Here is an 18,056-nt window from a genome sequence, read left to right on the forward strand (position 1 = left end):
CAAGGAACCCTGTGGAGAGAAGACTTGGTTCTCTGGCACTGCTTGCGTGTGGTAGAGCTCTCTGCTCGCTTGCAGGCTTTTCTGGAGGTGTTAGTGGAGGAATCTGATGGCTGGCAAGAAAAGCTGGCCAAGTGTAAAGCCCGACTTCTGTTGTTGTCCCTCTGTGTTTGGGGAGGGAGAGGGTGGAAAGCAGTGGTTTATTGCCAACAGCTTTGAAAACTGCTGTGAGCAGGAAATAATGGAGGGATCTAATTTAATTTCAGAGCGGTCTTTTGCCCACTTTGAAAGTGCAGCGTGGCTGCAGCCCTCCGTTGCACCAGTGCTGGCTGGAGGCAGCGATCGGCTGGGCAGGAGGCACGTGAGCAGTCTCTGCGTGCCGGACGCTGGGCTGTGCCCGGGTGCCTCCGCCTGCACCGCGTCGCCGTTCGCACGCGTTCCTCAAACGGGTGACCGACTCCCCGCCTTTCCGTCTGTCCGCTCGCCTCGCGCGGGGTGTGGGTTTGGAAAGCGGCTTGGCTTCTGCCTTTCTTCCCCGCAAGGTTCAGAGTTTTTGAGGTGTCGCTGTCAGGAATTGCTCTGATGTCACCCTGCTCCTGTCCCAAAAAACATGGCCCTCTTCTGCCCGTTGTGGATGGGCCTTCAGCTGCTGTTCCAAATGGAAGTACGCTGCAAGAAGTGTTGGCCTGTGTAAGCTAGACGTGATCTCTCATCAGCTCTCCCCAGTGTTGTTAGTATGTGTATATATAGATACAATTTTTAATAAAATTTAATTCTTCAAGGCCCAAATTAGCTTCTGGAGGCAAAGGTTACGAAGAGACGCAGGTGCTTTTAGTGCGATTGGTTGTGCAGCAACTAGTGCTTGTAAAATGGGCACACCTTGCACTTGTGGAAACAAAGCAGCTTCAGACGTGGTGGTCTGATCCTCTCCTGCATTTCTCCTGAGCAAGTCGCCCTCACCCCCCACCCCTTCCCCCTATATATGCTGTAATGCTGCCGATTTGGATGCGGAGGGGTGTGGGCTGTGCGTCACACAGGTGAAGAGGTGGGGGTGTGGAAGTGGAGTCCGGTGCTGTTTCTGGGGGCGAATTTCTGTGTCTACACTGTGGAGCCTTCTCCAAGTCACTGTCTTTTCCAGGTCACACCATTTCGTCTGGATTTTGAGATGAATTGGGCTAGACTTTGCAAAACAGAGATATATTATCAGCTTATTTAAAGCTCTACAAGTGCACGTATTTCTCTAGACTGGAAAGTGAGATATTGGCCAGGACAAGCTTGCAAATCGGGCACAACGTGAGGAGTGGTGACGTGTGGCCAGGATGAGGGAATCGCCGCAGTAGGAATGCTGTTTTGCTTTGCTTAGAGTGCACTTGCATGCCCATTTCTCTTTCCATAGGTCGAGTATGAGGAGCTGAGCACAGTTCCTTCCCTCCCCTCTGACGGGATTCCTTGTAAATGAAGCTCACTCGCTCCCTGTGGACCAGACCTCACGGATGACTGAGAGGCAAAGAAAAGAGAACCCAGAAAAGCACTTTCACCACGGACTCCACCTCAGGAGCACCAGGAACTCATCTTCTAAGTAAAATCTTCGCCCCTTCCGTGTAGATCCGATGTCTGCTGCAATGGATACGGAATCAACATATTCGGGGTACTCCCACTACTCAGGTCACTCCAAAAAAGCCCACAGACAAGGGTAAGGAAATGTGTATTTTTAGTTACTTGCTTCTCTAAGCTAGGACGTGTCCTGTAGAAAAAAAAAATAAAATTTGTAAGCTAGGATGAAATCAGTGGGGCCACAGCTCTGGAGGAAATAGATGTGGAGAGTTCTCGTAAGGAACTCTGTGAGGAGACTGGAAGCAATAATGCTGCTAATTTAATGATACTCAAGCTGCTGGATGAGCGCTGGGGTCATGTGTGGCCAGAAAGATTGGGAGAGCGCCGGCAGAAGGAAAAGATTGCTTAACTCTGCTGTTAAAGTAGGAGGGTTGAATAGAGTCTCTGGGGAGAAGATGTGTCAGACTTCCTAAACTGAAATTTGCCGATTGTTTTCTCTTCTAATGCCATTTCTTTACTGTATAACAATAACACTTCCTATCTCTCCCCACCTCCTCCTGGCTACCCTGGTGTCCTGGGTTTTTTAATAGAATTTGAGTGGTACTTGAGTCCACAACAAGTCCTTTATCAGCATTGATTGGATTAGAAGCCAGACTTTTCTGAACTTGAATAGCAAGTCCTCTCTGTTGTGGTAGTTCAGCAGCTTCAAAAACCATCTTGCTCTAAAACTTCTGATTACTTGGCAACATTATCCTTTTTTCCCTTCCATCATCATTGTTTTACATGCAAAATGTGTGCCACTTACAGTCTTTGCAACTTAGAACTGAGCTTGTCCCAAATAACTTTGCATTTCAGAAGCCATTATCCTGTGTGGCTGGAAACATAATTCTTCCATGAAATTTAAGTCTTTTTGCTCACAGTCCAGTTACTGAGTTACAAACATCTCTTGTTTGCCTTTTCTCCTTTTCTTTTTTAACACCCCTGCCCCCAATATGGATTGCCCTTTGAAGCTTATAACGCTGTGTGGAAAGATGCATTCGAAGTTCCCAAAACAACATACAAAATCCTAGAGCCTCTTACTGTGAATGGGAAAAAGTCTCATCCCATGAAACCTTTAGGCTTTGGTAATTCCAAGAGACATGCAACGGAGAGAGCAGAGCTGGGACAGGGGAAGCTCCCGAGCTTTAGGCTGGTCCCTGAGCGCAGTGAGGGTCTCTGGTGCAAAGGTTGCTTGCCTGTCCTGGTAGGAAGGGGGAGGGAAATATTGGTGAGCAGATTAGTGGGGCTTAACTCATCTTGAGACATTCCCAGGTGAGAAGCTGTGAGGTCTACAAGGGTACTCTGGAAGTAAGCACTACCCTGATACCCTTGATGTTCTTGCTGCGTTTGTAAGAGGTTAACTGGGGGTTATTAATCAGTGGAAATAAACTTCACCAATTGTCCTACAACATTAAGGTCCTAGTTGACAAGACTCTACTTTGCAGGAACTAAAGCAGTCTTGATCAATTTTAACTGAACATCTTCCTGTGAGACGCTTTATTGCAGGTGGAAGGCTGCGTAGACCGATTAATCCCAGATGGAGTTACCAGTTGTTGGGAGACCGCAAGCTTCCCTTTCAAGTGCAGCACTGGCAGAAGCTGTTTTAAGAGCAGATGAGGTGGTGGGGATGTACGCCTGTCTCCTTTGCTCCCCTCTTCAGTTACTGAGAGGGTAGGCTGTCCCAGCCACCAGGCTGTAGGCTGCTCTGGGCAAGGTTGCTTGCTACCTCTTTCAAAGCTTGTTTTGTCACAGACTGAGTCAGCGTCGATCGAGAGGTGGGCAAGCATGGCTATGACCTAATGCTTGGAGTGGAAATGTAGCAGGTTCCAGGCCCTGCTCCAGAAACTAGCTGGTAACGCTATTCTCCTCTTGCTCTGTTTGGAAAAGGAGTCGGGACAGGCACAAATCGCCGCGCAGCAAAGATGGCAGTCGGTCTGAGAAGTCGGTCACCATCCAGACGCCTCCTGCAGAGCCGCTGCTTGGGAACGATGCCTCTCGGGCAGAGGAGGGCCAGGTAAGGAGGGAGCGAAAGCAAACGTGGAGTGTGGTTTCTGGAGCAGAGCATATGACTTACCGGCACACGGGTAGGAAATAAGTGTTGCTCACATGCCGTTAGTGCAGAGTTATTACTTACAGGCACCCTTTATTCATGCACAAAGCCAAGGTCTCGATCAGTTCCGTCATCTTCTGAGAGCGTTATTTTTGACAGAACCAGTGACTACTCCTGGGGCACTAATTTGCCTCTGTCTCCAGAGCGTCATCTGCCAAGCTCTATAGAAACATCTGATGTCATCATCTCACTGTGTATTATTCAGGTCAACCCTTACACCTGTATGTGCACTTCTGTTTTTAAGCAGGATTTGCTTTAGATAATTGCGTAGAGCACATTAGGATCAGTATCCCAGTAGGGAAGGGAGGCAAGAAATCTAAAACTAGTGCAAAATAACTGGGAAAGAGGGTGAACTCAGTGAAAGCTGGTGTATTAACATTGGGTTAAATAAATAATGAAATAACGCTGGGTGTAGGTTGCACCTAGGATGGATCCAGCACTCTCCCTGCTCTAGCAGTTGATGTGAAGGTGCATATTCATTTTGAAAGAACGGCTGATGCTGCAAGACATAGAGTGCAGGGTGTTTCAGTGCCTCCTGGGCTGGATTTGGGGTGTATTAATCCTCGGATGTGGGGCTCTACTTCTGCCCTTTGAGAAAGAAATCAGTGCCCAGTTTCCACCCAAACTGTGTGTGGTAGTACTTCGTATTCTTGTAGCTACAGGTGGGCCCACTTCATGTACTGCCATTTGGTATTTTGTATTCAGGTGCTTGTTTTCTTGAGTCGCAGCTATTACTTCAAATAGATCTAAAGGTATTGGTGAATTTTTAAGCCCTTTTTTTTTTATGCAGACCTCCTCAATGTGAACTAAAGCCAAAGCAACATAAGTTGATGCACGAGCAAGACTTTTCCCCTAGGGAGCAGGGTGCTGTGGGTTGTGTCCAGCAACTTTGTACCTCTAGAGATTTAGACTTGTATTTGCATATAACTGCACATTTTTTTTTTGTTTGTTTCTGCCACTTCAAGTGGGAAGAACTGTTACAAGGGGTAGACTGAGACTAGGGTTGCCTGTTGTCTTCAGGGCTGTAGCCTTAAGCTGCTGTGCTGTTTCTGTCCCTTCTCTCTTCTGCACAGTTTCTCAGCTCATCAAATGGAAGAAGCTATGCAGAGCTATTTCATGCATAAACATCAAATAGTTGAAATGCTTAGATTGCTTTACTGGAAACACTGGCAAAGAGAGAAATGTGATAGGACTATTCTGCCTTTTAGGATATACTACAATGCAGATATCTCTTCTGGGGCCTCTGTTTTGGTGAGAAGTGACTCAAAAAACCCTCATTAATTCAAGATGCTGACTGTGGTTGGTCTGTCTCAAAACCCTACTGCTCTAGGCATGGGAGGTATCCATGTCTTGGAGTGCAGTAGAAGTTAAATCACTGTTCAAAGCAGTCGTGCTGCCCCTGTCTACTCCCTTCACAAAGATTCTGGAAGACTCTTTCCTCTAACTCTTTTAAAGAAGTGAATAAAGGTTTAAAATTATGCCTGTTTCTTTAAAACAAAATGCTTTGATCAGCATGTGTAGCTGCAGAAGTCTGGAGAAAGGCATAAATCCTAGTAGTGACACAGGCTGCAGGAAGATACACTCGGGAGGGTAGGAGGAAGAGCAAAAGGCTCGCTTCTGAATGAGTGTTACAGCTACAAAGGTGCTAGGTGCCAAGCAACAAAGCTCGTGCATCGCTGCTGTTTGGTGTGTCTTTGTGGGAAGCATCAGGAGTCTTCATGTGCATGAGTCACGCCAGCAGCAGCTGTGAGTCAAATCCATACATGTCAGCGTAAGTCTTTGGCTGTGCCAGCACCAGGAACCAGCAATTGGAGGCATCGTGGGGTGGGAAAACTAGCTTGCAGAAGTCCTCTGATATTAGCTAGGGAAGAAATGAGACTTTCAGAAACATAATGTAATCTGAACCTTGACTATATGGCATCTATATTTCAGGTAAGCTTCTTTGTGGCTCTGACAATGTCCTGGATTCTAATACCAGAGCTGCTTGGTAGTCCAGCTTCCTTTAAACTTAAAGTCCCATACCTGAAAATATCCTCTGTGCCTACCTGTGATTTGTTGGGTTAACTAAACTTTTATTAGAATGTCAGCTATTGAGGGCAGCTCTGCTGTAGAGGAGAAGAAAAGAAAACACAGTGGAGGAACTTGCTGGAAGTGCGGTTGCTTCTGTTACAGCTGGGAAAATAATGTGTGAACATGTTTTTGATTGTGTAACAACAACAACTGGCTTGAAACACTGAAAGGAAAGTTCCCCTTCCAGGTGATTCTGTGGTGCGCTTGCACTGCGGAGTTTGTGGGCTGGAGGAGTGCTAGCCCTTGCCCTGCACATGGGAACTGACGATTACTGCAGTTTCCAAGAGTTATGTGATATTACTCGTTAAGTGTGCTGGAAGAGGAACCTCTGGGGTACAATGAGCAGCGTAGCAAGTTGAGCCACATGCTCTACGGTTACAGGTTTTTAACACCTCATGTTTATAGTCACTGGTTTGGGCAAGTTGCTGTTGTTTCCAAACCTTTGCTTGTTTTCAGGGTTGATTATTAAATATATTGACAGCGTTGATTTTGCTATTTTGTTTTTTTTTCTGGGACTGAAGTCAGTCGTAGCAATCTCTTTTCAGGCAAGATAAGTAGAAGACCTGGAAGGAATAACCTGATTGTTTCAGTATTATTTTTGTTTATCTCTTCCTCCCTCAGGACGACAACTGGGGTGAGACCACAACAGCAATCACAGGCACCTCTGAGCACAGCATTTCCCAGGAGGACATTGCCCGGATCAGTAAGGATCTGGAGGACAGCGTTGGGTTGGACTGCAAACGTTACCTGGGCTTAACAGTGGCAGCTGTTCTTGGACTCCTTGTCTTCCTTACCCCCATCGCCTTCATTCTGCTACCCCAGATCCTGTGGCGGGATGATCTGGAGCCTTGTGGTACTGTCTGTGAGGGACTGTTCATCTCTGTGGCGTTTAAACTCCTCATTCTTCTGATTGGGACCTGGGCTCTGTTTTTCCGCCAGCCCAAGGCAGATGTACCGAGGGTGTTTGTGTTTCGGGCCCTTCTGTTGGTCCTCATATTCCTGTTTGTGTTTTCCTACTGGCTCTTTTATGGCGTTCGCATCTTGGACTCGAAGGACACGAACTACCAAGGAATAGTGCAGTACGCGGTGTCTCTGGTGGATGCCCTGCTCTTCATTCACTACCTGGCCATCGTGCTGCTGGAGCTGCGGCAGCTGCAGCCCATGTTCACTGTCAAGGTAGTTCGGTCAACGGATGGAGAGTCGCGGTACTACAGCTTGGGGCACCTGAGGTAGGTACAAGCCCTTGAAGTCCAGTGGTGTTGAGAAATGGGGCTGCGCTGTAGTGCAGAGCGTCAGCTGGTTTTGTACGTGTGGTTTCACTGGTTTCTGAATCCTTCATCAGAGGAGTCCTGTGGTCTCTCCAAAGCTACCAAACCGAACCTCCCTTCCCCTCTGTGAGCGTGTGAGGGGTCATCCGTGCTTCAGAGGAGTCCTGTACGTTCCTGTAAAAGAAAAGAGCTGATGGCACAACTTCAGGCTGGTTGTCGGGCTAAGCCTGACAAGATCTGTGTTTGAGATCCTGGGCTTCTTGCTCTGTCTCCTTACAGAGAGCAATGAAGGAGGAAAGGGGAGAGGCCTCCTTCCGTGGCTGGGGCTCGCTGGTGCTCTTCGGCTGCGTGGGCTGGGCACCCCGATGAGAGCAGCCCTTTAGGGCGGTCTGCATGGCAGCGGCTGGAGGAAGAAGTTGGTGGCCCCATGTGAGAAAACATTCAGCAACCTAACGTGCTGGTGAAAAAATGCATTCGTCCTCATTGCCCTGTGCAGCCAAGAGTTGTGCAGGTAACCTGGCTAAACGTCCCTGGGGTCGGATCGAGCACTGTCCGTTGGGTCCTGGGTGCGCCTGTTGCCGCCGGTTGAAATGCTTGTGCTCTGAAGCCTGCTGCTGTGGCAGGCTGGGGCTGCCTGGAAGGACTTGGCCAGATAGCTGCACCGTGGCATCTGAAGGCAGCTTCTAGTGACTGGGGGCTCCTTCCTTCTCTCTAAGATCAGCAGTTTTCCGTAGTTTTGTGCTGGCTTGAGGGAAATAGCGTTTAGTCCTGCTGAAGCAGTTGCCTTGATGCAGCCAAAGTCTCCCAGCAGTTCAGGCATTTGTGAATAATATTTTTAACGAGTACTGGGGCACGTGTAGGTGCTTTTTTGGCAGTTGCAGCATGATGTTTTTGGTTGTGCAGCATGATGCTTTTTTTGTCATAGGTATGGATCAGTTTGATGGGACAGATGTGTCTGGGAGTGTTTGGGAGCTGTGCAATATCTATAGACATGATGCATGCATGCCTGCTTGCTCCTTCCTTCTGGGTTTAATGCTTCCCTCAGCAAAGGTACAAGAAAGGACGAGTGTCTCAGTCTCCTTGGTTCCCATGTCCTGTGAAGCTCTTCAGCAATCTCTTAGTTCCTGTACCCTGTGAAGCAGCAGCTGAGCTCTGAAGATGATTCTTGTATGTGCACTTAAACATCTGTTCTGCTTATCCTGTCCAGACCCCTGTGGCATGCCTATCTATTGCAGATAGAGAGATTAGTGTCTGCTGGTTTAAGTGGGTGTAGGAACAGTCTCCTGCAGCTATTAGCTTAGCAATGGAATTGCTTTGAAGTAGATTTAGTGGTTGAAGCTCAAGTCTGGATGTTGTTCTGGCTTAATGGAAGAATTCAAGGCCTTTTAGGTGAGCTAGGTCTGGACTCTATTATCTTCCTTCTCTGTAAAATGTGAAGGAGAGCCCCTCTTCTGTAATGGAAGTGCTCCCATTGACTTAGTGAAAGGTCACATTCAGGGTTTAAAATAATGAACTAATCTCTGCTGGTTTGCTTGTGAAACCAGTATCTATGTATTTTTTTAACTTAAAAATTCCTCTGTGATACATGATGGATCCAGCGTAGCCTTTAAGACTAGGGAGATGAAGACATGACTACCAAAGAGTTCCCCTGTGCCACAGCTTTGTGCCTTGGTGTGCTGGGGCAGTTGTCTCTGAAGTGAATTCTGCACAGACAATTCAGTACATGTATGTATATGCCTGTATACACACGCAGAGTGTGCAGGTTTGGTTTGAGAGCGTTTGCCGGTTGCTTGGTGGTAGATTGTGGGTTTGTGTTCAGAGAAGTTAAGATCATACGCCTGCCAAAGTCTGCATGCCTGGCTTTAACCATATAGGTAACCTTGCCATTGGAGGCAAAGAATTTGGTCAAGAATCAAGGCCTAAATATTTAATAACACACGTGTTAGAAATGGTGTTCTTTCCAATTTTCTCTTTGCAGCAAGGTTTTGAAATGCCTTGGGTGATGCGAGGGCAGCAAAGAGTTGTAAAACCTAGGGTAAAATCTGAGTGTATGAAAAATTAACAACTTCTCATTTGTTGGCAAGCTGATTGCAATTTTCTGTGGCATATTGAATCCAAACCATGTCGCATGTAGATGCTTCAGTCACTTGTGTTAAAGGAGAGTCTTGTCAAGTGTGTCTAATAATGGTAAACTAGTGTGGCTTTTTTCTTAGTTTCTGACAGGTGAGTATAACGTGTATTGGCGCATGTTCTGAAGCCTGTGTGTCTTTCCATCTTTACCAATGTAAAGGTAGAACTGTGTAGGTGTGATCAGTGGCCACGTGCCTCCCAACTAGCAGAGGGTTCATTCTCTCTCTACAAGCAACAGGGAGATTTACTTGTGTGTAAATGGTAAGAGCTGCTGGTCTTGATACAGAGTGGCCCCAATAAGAAGTGAGTGCTGCTGGCATCTCCTTCAACTTTGAAAGGCTTAGGATTGCGAGATGTTTATGCAAAACATGAGAAATCTGGGAACTCTTTCACACTTTTTGCAGCATAATTTTGCAAAGTTGCACCGACAAGCATGTCAAGACCTTTACGGAAATGTCGGTCAGGGTCACAGGGGGCTGCCTTCTGCCTCTGGAGGGCTCTCTGGCTGAGGCAAAGGGCTGGAATGGGAGGTCTGTTGATGGGAGAATGTGGAGACATGCAAGGACAGTCAAAATCTTGCTACCTCGGTCCAGCCTTTTGTCTTCTTCATGCTCCCAAATATCTTAAAAGTTTTGCTCCCAAGCTGTCCATGGAGTCTGTCTTCCTCAACAGTCCAGTGTGCTCCTGAGGAGCTGGTGGCGAGAAGGCTCTTGAGACATCTTAGCTTGTTCAGTGTTGCTTCTTGGAGTAGCTCTGAATTTTCCGCAGGAAAGTTGTTATCAACCTTTTTAATCCAAGGTGGAAGCTTTCAAATTCTAGGTCTTGTCTGATGTGTCAGAGGGAGCTGCTATGTAAGTGTGAGGAAAACGGGCTTTCTGGGGGGGAAGGGAAGAAAACAATAGTTCAGCCACCCTTCTGGAAAACCGTGTTTTTGCCAGGCAGGGTACAGACAGGATTTTCCACCCTCCCTGGCTCCAAACATAGTAAAGCAGCTGAAAGTGCTGAGTTAGGTATTCCACTCCACCCCTGAGGGCCCTAGGTCCAGGAGGGTAAGCATATTTGGGAGTAGTTCCCCAAATTCATATTATAATCAACCTATTAATAGGCTGGCTTGGCCCCGCCCCCAGCACTTTGGCTGTAACTTTTCTTCTGGGAGACTTGACTGCCAGAAGGAGCGTTCCCTTTGGCATCGATTCAGGGGCTTGGGAGGGAGGTAGAAACTGAATTGGAGTACCAAGGAATGTGGTGCCAAGTCTCAGCTCACTGACTGCTCTGCTGCTCCTGGTAGTAAGGGTTGCCACGTAGGGGGAATGCTTTGTGGTGGCACGTATGGGTAAAGAGCAGGGAATGGTGCAGATGCAGGAAAGGTCAAGCCTGGGAAAATGTGAGAGAGGTTGGGTGGGGATGCTGGTGAGACTTGAAAGCAACAACAAAAGGAAGCAAAGGTGGGGGAGAGTGACAGTAGGTAACTTGTCTGTTGAAAGGCTGATAGTTTTGTGAGCTGAGGCTTGGATTTGCAGCTGAGTCTTTGGTTTGTCCTTACTGATAGGGATACCGATGGCACTTGTCATCCACAGTTCAGTTACTTCTGGATGGCTCAGAAAGTATGTAGGAAGGGTGCTGCTGGAGAAAACCCTCCTTTCCTGTAGCTAGGGTGCTAAACATATTCCCTTCCTCTCCAGTGAATACTTTTTCCCACCCTAGAGCTTTGCTAGTCTAGACAGCTCAAGAAAATGAATGGCTTCAAACACGATGTGGTAATTACTCATGTTGCACATCGACTGAATGTTGGGCTCCAGTGTAGTGTTGGTTTTCTGAGGTTAGAAATGTCTGAGAGTGGGTCTTGCTCATCCCTGCAGGAGGGATATGAGGAGCAGGGCCGTGATGGTTCATCATGTGTCAGGCTGTATGAAGTACTGAGAGCTTCAGTCTGCTTTTCTGTCCTTCCTGGCATGGGCTTGCCTGTGTGAACCAGCTGGCTGGGAAGCTAGTGGGGAGGCCTTTGGAGTCGAGGTACAGCTTTTGCAGATGGCTGTGAGCTGGTGGTTGTTCTCTGTCTATCTAATCAAGAGAAGTTTAATACTCGGGAATAGCGACTTGGTATGGAGAAAGTCTGTTAGAGCATTGCCTGTACCCGTGTTACCCACCTGCGTTTGGATGGATGTTTGCTGAACTGTGGCTGAAAAATCTGGGAAGGGAGCTGCTGCTTTCTCGAAACAGGTACCTGCCTCTGAAGAGCCTGTCCTTCCCTGCAGGAGCTATCAATATCTGACTGAGAAATCTCATGGTTTGCAGCTGCTCACAAAACCAAGTGGATGCATGCATGCTTTGTGGGAGGGGGAAGCATTCAGCCTGTCTCCCAGCTGAGCTGCAGGCAGTGGGGTAGCTGTTTCTTGGGTGGTGTGTGAGCCCTTACCTGAATACAAACCAGAGCTGAAACAGAATTGTGGTGGAAGCTGATGCTGCTTTTGACCCAGCTGCTTTGGATTGGCAGTCTTCTATCTGTTGAACCTACTGCTTATAAAACTGATCTCTAGGCTGTCAGTATTTACTGGTCTGATCTGATGAGCACTCTCTTGTCTGTGTCCCTTGGCGCCATTGGGGCAGTGAGGGAGTGCATAGAGGGCTAAGGAGTGGGAATAAGCTTCTTCATGTTCCAGTCTGCATTTGTAAGCCTTGCATATCTGATCTTGCAACAAGATGTTGCTCAAAATATGCCTCCCCTTATCAAGGGTGAAATTTTTCTAATGGAGATCAGCTGGTCAGCAATTGAACTGTAGAGTGCTATTGCCTGGAGGTGTGCCAACACTTCTCTCTAGGTTATGCTGTCCTAAAATCTCCCTACCTCCAGAAGGAAAGCTTCCGTGGCATATAGACCCCTTTCTTCCTGTTTCTAGCGTGGTGAAGTATATTGGCTTAACCGTGGGTTTAGGAAGCTGGATCTCTTGCCTGAGGCAAGAGCTGCTGAAAGCTCCGTGGTTTCTGGTGAAGGAGCTTCATAATGTGTGTCTAATTGCATTGGTCATTTGTAGTGTGACTGATCGCCGTACACTTGAGGGCTATTTCTGTTTCCAGTCGAGTGATCAGAAGCGGGACTGCAGAACAAGCGCTGATGCGATGCTGTGCCTGCTCCGTGAAGCCCTGCTGGAGGAGGCACTCAGCTTGGGCGCTCTTCCTTCTACCCGGTACGCGGTTTCTTTGGTCTGCGTTCCGGGGGACTGGAGGGATTACACTCCTTTCTCCTCGGCGTTTCTTCAGCCCTCACCAGCTTCCATAGTGACAAACACTGTGATGAGATTGTGCTGAAGAGTTTTTAGCTTGTTCTGTAGCAAAAGATCTTGTGAACTCTCCTGCTGCCTTGATTAGGGGAGCTTCCTGGAACAGCACGTTCCACGGACTGGCAACTTTGCAGAGCAGCTCTGTCGCCAGACCCTCGAGCCTGTGTGAAGGTAGCCTCATTCCTGAACACATTTTTTCTGTCCTGAAACCTTAGAATCATAGGTTGGAAAAGACCTCTGAGATCAAGTCCAACCATCCACCCAACACTACCATTCCTACTGAACCATGTCCTGAAGTGCCATATCTACTCGTTTTTTGAACACCCCCAGGGATGAGGACTCAATCACCTCCCTGGGCAGCCTGTTCCAATGCCTGACCATTCAGTAAAGAAATTTTTCCTAATATCTGATCTAAACCTCCCCGATGCAACTTGAGGCCATTTCCTCTCGTCCTATCGCTAGTTACTTTGGAGAAGAGACCAACACCCACCTCACTGCAGCCTCCTTTCAGGCAGTTGTAGAGAGTGATAAGTGCTCCCCTCAGCCTCCTCTTCTCCAGACTAAACAGCCCCAGTTCCTTCAGTGCTCCTCCTAAGACTTGTATGTGTACAAGGCACCCTGATGTGCATTTGTGTGACTGCCTACCCTCCCCCCCCCCCCCAACTGCTCATCACCAAACCTGAAGAGCAGCAGCATTAAATAGTCTCCCTCCTGGGAGGTTCTACGGTAGCTGGCTAAATGGGTGCTAATTGCATCTGCAAGTGTGAAGCTCCTGAAGAAGCTGAGCTGTCTGCTCCAAAGCAGCTGCTTTAGCACTAACTGAGAGGTGTCAGACTTGTGACCTCCAAGGCAGTGTCTTCCCAGGAGCACTGCACATAACTAGGTGTTTACAACCACATTTTTGCAACTTACCATCTCCACAGCTGGGTTGCTGCCCCATACTCCCATTCCTGAGCTTGCCAGGACTGTGTTCACAGTTGTGTGGCATGGGCAGTTGGGCAGGAACACCCTTCAAACACCCCGTACTGTGGAGTAGCCATGGAGCAAGGAAGGAAGCCCTGACTTGGGGCTGAACTTGTAATGACTTAATGGGAAAAGATTTCCAACTGCATTCTTAGTCACAAGCCATAGCTTTGCCCCTCCTGCCTGTGTCTGCTGCCTCGGCTCCAGGAGGATGGTGCCTCATAGAGGGGTTCACCTGATTGCTCTTGCCATGAGGGTGCCCTTGGAATTGGAGAAGGGAATTGTCCAGTAGCCTCTGAAAAAATGCGTGCCATTGTCTGCTGAGCAGGGAGCGGTCTCCTTCGATGCTCCAGATGAGCTATGGGAACGATGCCTTGTTCTGTTTTACGAGGGTCTGTCTGATGGTGCTGGGGGTGTGTTTGTCAGCAAAGACCAGATAGGACATCTTACTTGGGTCAGAGCAACACCTCGCTAAGAGGGTGGTTGGTTGTGACAGCAGTGAACAGCAGGCTCCAGGAGTGCCAGATGCTTCTCATTAGAGGGGAAGGGAAAATCTGGGATGGACCGTCCAGTCCGGTATCTGACTGCATGCACAACTCATCTGGGAGTTTCTGATGTGGTAAAGCCTGTCTCCAAAGCCTGGGAGGGCTCTGCTTTTCTGAAAGGAGCGCGTTTTCCCAGCCTCTTTCCTTTCTGCTTATGCTTTCCTCATCTTTGATCAGCCCCGCTGCCCCTTGTGCAGACCCCACCTCTCCCCTTCACCAGGAGGAGTGTGGAGCTGAGCGTGTTCAGACCGCAGCCCAGGTGCCCGTCCTGCTGCGCTCCTGCAGATGCACCGGGCAGCAGCGGTGAGTGGGGCAGGGTGATTGTTACACCCTGGAGCGGTCTCACATTTTTCAAATACTTAATACTTTAAAAATTTACAAGCCTACTTGTAAGTGAAGGGCTGGCTGTCAATTATTAATCCCGCTGGCTAGTATGGTATGACTTGCTCCCCAACGGGGAGCTGCTAGGCTTCGTCCTTCTGAAAAAGATGGTGTGGAGGAAATGCCATTGGTTTCATCTTCAGGGATTTCCCTTCTTGTTGGTTTGTCTTTCAGGATCAACCCTGCCCAGAAGCACAAGAACAGCATGCACTCCAGCCTACCCTGTACTTAAGGGGTTTGTCGTGTAATTTCTTTTCCCCTGCTGTCAGTGCCCTCCAAATCGCCTGTGTGTACCACCCACAGAGACAGATGGTCTCCCTAAGCTGCTGAACAAATTTCGTGGCTGTGAAGATACTTTTATCTTCAAATGCTGCGAGAAAAATCCACGCCCTCAACCTTTGACATCCATTTCTCGTGGTGAATAATGAAATACAAATGTCCTGAAAAGGAGTGAGCTGTGTGCCCTTTAGGGGAAAGGAGGAGGCTCACTTGTTGTTAAAAGTGAAAGAAATTGTGAATTTACAGTTCTCATATAGCACAATCAAGTAATATGTCCAAGAAAACTGGAAGCTAATTCTTGACCCTACCCTGAAGGAATAAGGAGGAGTTAACAGGGAGCTGGGTGGTAGTGATTTTTTCTTTTCCCCCACAAAACCAAGGGCAATGTTTTCACTTATCGCTTGATTCCGCTTCCAGCACTCGCTCCTGTTAAGTGAACGTCTGTGCTTAAATTCCCCTTGTGCAGTGTAGGTCAAGGGGGGACCTCAGCTGACAGTTTGGGGAGAGCAATTTCCCAGCTGACAGCAAAGCAGGCTCCCAGCACAGCAGCAAGGACCTTAGCTGCGCTCTGGGGGCTGACGACTCTGGTGCAGGGTCGCCTGCATCCTTGTTGGGGCTGGATTTCTGATGCTCGGCTCGGAACTGCGAGCCATGTCCCTGCGGCCCCAGTGTTGCTTGTAGGGTGGCTGGGTGCTGGCTTTAAAAGGAGGTGGCTCTTGCTTGTGTAAAGCCTGCTGGGGGATGCCATGGGGTGGAGGGATGCTGTGTGGGGAGGGCTGGGCTGTAGTTTGAGAGCTGATATTCCTCTGTGTGCAAGGGTCTGCTGGCTGGTAGCATCGATGCTGCCTCTTCAGGCCTTTCCACGTAGGCTTGCAGGGAAATAACGCTCCAGGGTGCTGTGCGAGAAATCCTAGAAAAAGTTGAAGCTGTGGTATGGACTCAAATGGCAAACTTCGCTCAAAGTCTGGCCGTGTTAATCCCGTCCCCTGATGGGGGTCAAGTAGGAGGTGGTCCTCTTTCCCGAGAGAGCACCCTGCCAGGCTGCGGATGGAACAAGAGCTGAACACTGATGTTTCATGGCAGCCATAGCTAAGTGTAAAGTCCTATTACAGCACTGAAGTTTTGCTGTCAGCAGCTTTGAACGCTTGCTTTCTCTTGTTTCCTTGGAATTAAAGTTGCATTTCTTAGCTTTCACTTCAAAAAAAAACAACCAACACCCTTTTGCCTCCCCCTTCCCAAAAAAGAAACAAAAAAAGCCCCACCCCACCCTGAGTTACTTCATAACTATTAATGTAACTTGAAGAATTCCTTGTCTGAAGACTCTGGCCTTATTAGATGCATGATCAGGCTTTAAATTATCTTTTGAAAATGCAGACTTACAAATTTCTTGCCATACCTGCCAGTTCCTGCATATTTTTTTTTCTTTGAGGCTCAGACTAATCAGAGGCATAGCATATACGTGTGTTGGGAAGAGGAAATGCATTGCTGTCGTGGATTATGCTACTCCCAGGGACTGGAAGGGGTGGTGCAGGGTACCGCGTGTTGTCGGCTGCTGCAGGGTTCCGAGGCGCTTGAGCGGAGCTGGAGGCTGATGGGTGCTCGGGGGAGCCTGGCGTTCCATCCCTTACGCGTCTGCACCAAGTGCCTGTCTCTTGCATGAAGGGCAGGCTCTTGGGCTTGCTCCCAGCTCCTGTGTTCAGAAGGTGAAGCACACCTTGGTGTCGTCCTGTCCCCCCGACTTGTTTGAAACTCCGTAAATCTGAAGTGTAACCTCAAGTGTGTAGAAACTTTTGAAAGAGGTTAGGCCTCCCTTGTGAATACTCTGTACACCCCTCAATTACATAAAGGTTTGATCATAGCTTCACATCACTTCTTAAACTAATGCTGCTGCAAAAAAATATCCTGTCAACTGTCTGATCCTTCCTCACCCCTCCCAAAGAAGTCCTGTCTGCTTGCAAGGGATCTGAATGGTGAAGCTGGTAATTTATAGCTAGCTTTATAGTCTCTGCGTGTGTCTGTCTTCCCGGATTATTTAGCCCAGGTCAATTTCTGCAGTCTTTTTAACTGCCCGTCTGTTCTTAAGGCTGTCCTTCTTTAACTGCCCTTCTGTTCAAAGGCTTCTGGTGGCAGAAGAAAGGTGTGATAGGGCAGAGGGAAAGAGGCAGGACAGCATCCTCTCATGGCGGTGGTGGTTTCACTGGACGCAGTCCTGCTGCCTGCCTGAGGAGGTGGGTTGTGCATATGCATTGGGACCATCTGCCTGCAGAGCAGGAGCAGTCCTTGGTGGTACGTGGCTATGACTGAAAAGGTGTGCTCCTCTGCTGAGCTTGGGGAAAGGAAACCATCAAGTCCTTGCTTCTCTTCCCCTGCCCAGCAGGCCTACAGAGACCAGCTGTGGCCCAAACGTGCGGGACAGGTCTCATGTCCCAGGCCACATCCCTGAAGGTGCAGAGCCAGACACTATGTACCCCATGGCAGCTTGTTGTTGTGGGCTGGCTGTAGAGTCAGATTGCCAGCTGTGAGATGGGACTCTAAATTATTGCCTTGAGTAGTGCAGGTCTCCTTCCACGGGGCCCACTGGCCTCAATGGTCTGCTCAGCTATGGAGATGTTAGCTGTAAGATCGGCTTCGGCAGTGTCCCCAGTGCTCTCAGATTGGCCATGGGTCTGTGTGGAGTTGGGTGTGGACAAGTGGAGCCTGCTTGGGCTGCTGGCAGCGGGGCGCAACACCCGCAGGTGAAGCCGGCTTGCCCCTGCGCCTGTCTGCTGTGCCTGTATCTGCCGTGCTGTGCAGGTTGGTGGGGACAGCTCGGCAGCAGCTTTCTCCCATCATCTTTTCACTGAAGTTGTCCCCGTTGTGCTCTTCTCTCACTGCCGTCCTCCCCAACCAGCCAATTTGCTCAATAGATAAAGGAAGCCTTTCACAGCTTTGGTTTTGCTGCAGTGCAAGCAGACGGTTAGTTGGGGTATTTTTTTATTCCTCCTAAATAAGCAAGTTAGTATTCTCACTAGCTCCCTTGAGGACACCCAACAACTTTGCAAAACCGTGGTGTAGAGGCAGACTGCTTGTTGTGCTGGCAGTGTGCTTGGAAACCCCCTTTCTGAGCTCTAGCACATGGATCCAGTAACTGCTGCTCTCCAGATCCAGTTCAACTCCTGCTGGCTCCTGAGGGTGCAGGGCTGAGCTTGTGGTGTGGAAGTCTGGCCAGGCGTTGGTTCAGTTCACTGTGGGTGTCTGGGACATGGTGAATACGTGGCCAGGCACGGGCAGTGCCTTTGCTCTCATCTTTTCTTTCTGTGTTGCAGCAGGCCCTGGGGCAATGAGGTGCTGGTAGCAAGAGCTCACGCTCTGCTTGATGAGAAAGTAGCACCTTCACCTGTTTGAATGTGTTTCTGGGTGATCAAAGGGAAGTGGATGTCCCTAGTCTGAGAGCTGTTGGGGT

The 18,056-nt window shown here is 48.7% G+C and overlaps 2 protein-coding genes across 3 annotated transcripts in view; both read left to right on the forward strand.

Moving 5' to 3' along the window:
- CHD1L (chromodomain helicase DNA binding protein 1 like) overlaps nucleotides 1–1,472 on the forward strand; it is a 38,277-nt gene extending 36,805 nt beyond the window's left edge. The window contains exon 24 of the transcript XR_012765662.1: nucleotides 1,394–1,472. The gene's annotated coding sequence lies outside the window, so the exon portion shown is untranslated. The remainder of the gene's footprint in view (nucleotides 1–1,393) is intronic.
- A 132-nt stretch (nucleotides 1,473–1,604) lies between these two features.
- VANGL1 (VANGL planar cell polarity protein 1) overlaps nucleotides 1,605–18,056 on the forward strand; it is a 37,621-nt gene continuing 21,169 nt past the window's right edge. For both annotated transcript variants that reach the window (XM_075437110.1, XM_075437100.1), the window contains exons 1-3: nucleotides 1,605–1,690; nucleotides 3,478–3,604; nucleotides 6,392–6,999. In XM_075437110.1, coding sequence (XP_075293225.1) covers nucleotides 1,608–1,690; nucleotides 3,478–3,604; nucleotides 6,392–6,999 — 818 coding nt within the window. In that variant the 5' untranslated portion in view covers nucleotides 1,605–1,607. The remainder of the gene's footprint in view (nucleotides 1,691–3,477; nucleotides 3,605–6,391; nucleotides 7,000–18,056) is intronic.

This window comes from Opisthocomus hoazin, chromosome 1 (assembly GCF_030867145.1).
Source record: "Opisthocomus hoazin isolate bOpiHoa1 chromosome 1, bOpiHoa1.hap1, whole genome shotgun sequence".
Taxonomy (NCBI): domain Eukaryota; kingdom Metazoa; phylum Chordata; class Aves; order Opisthocomiformes; family Opisthocomidae; genus Opisthocomus; species Opisthocomus hoazin.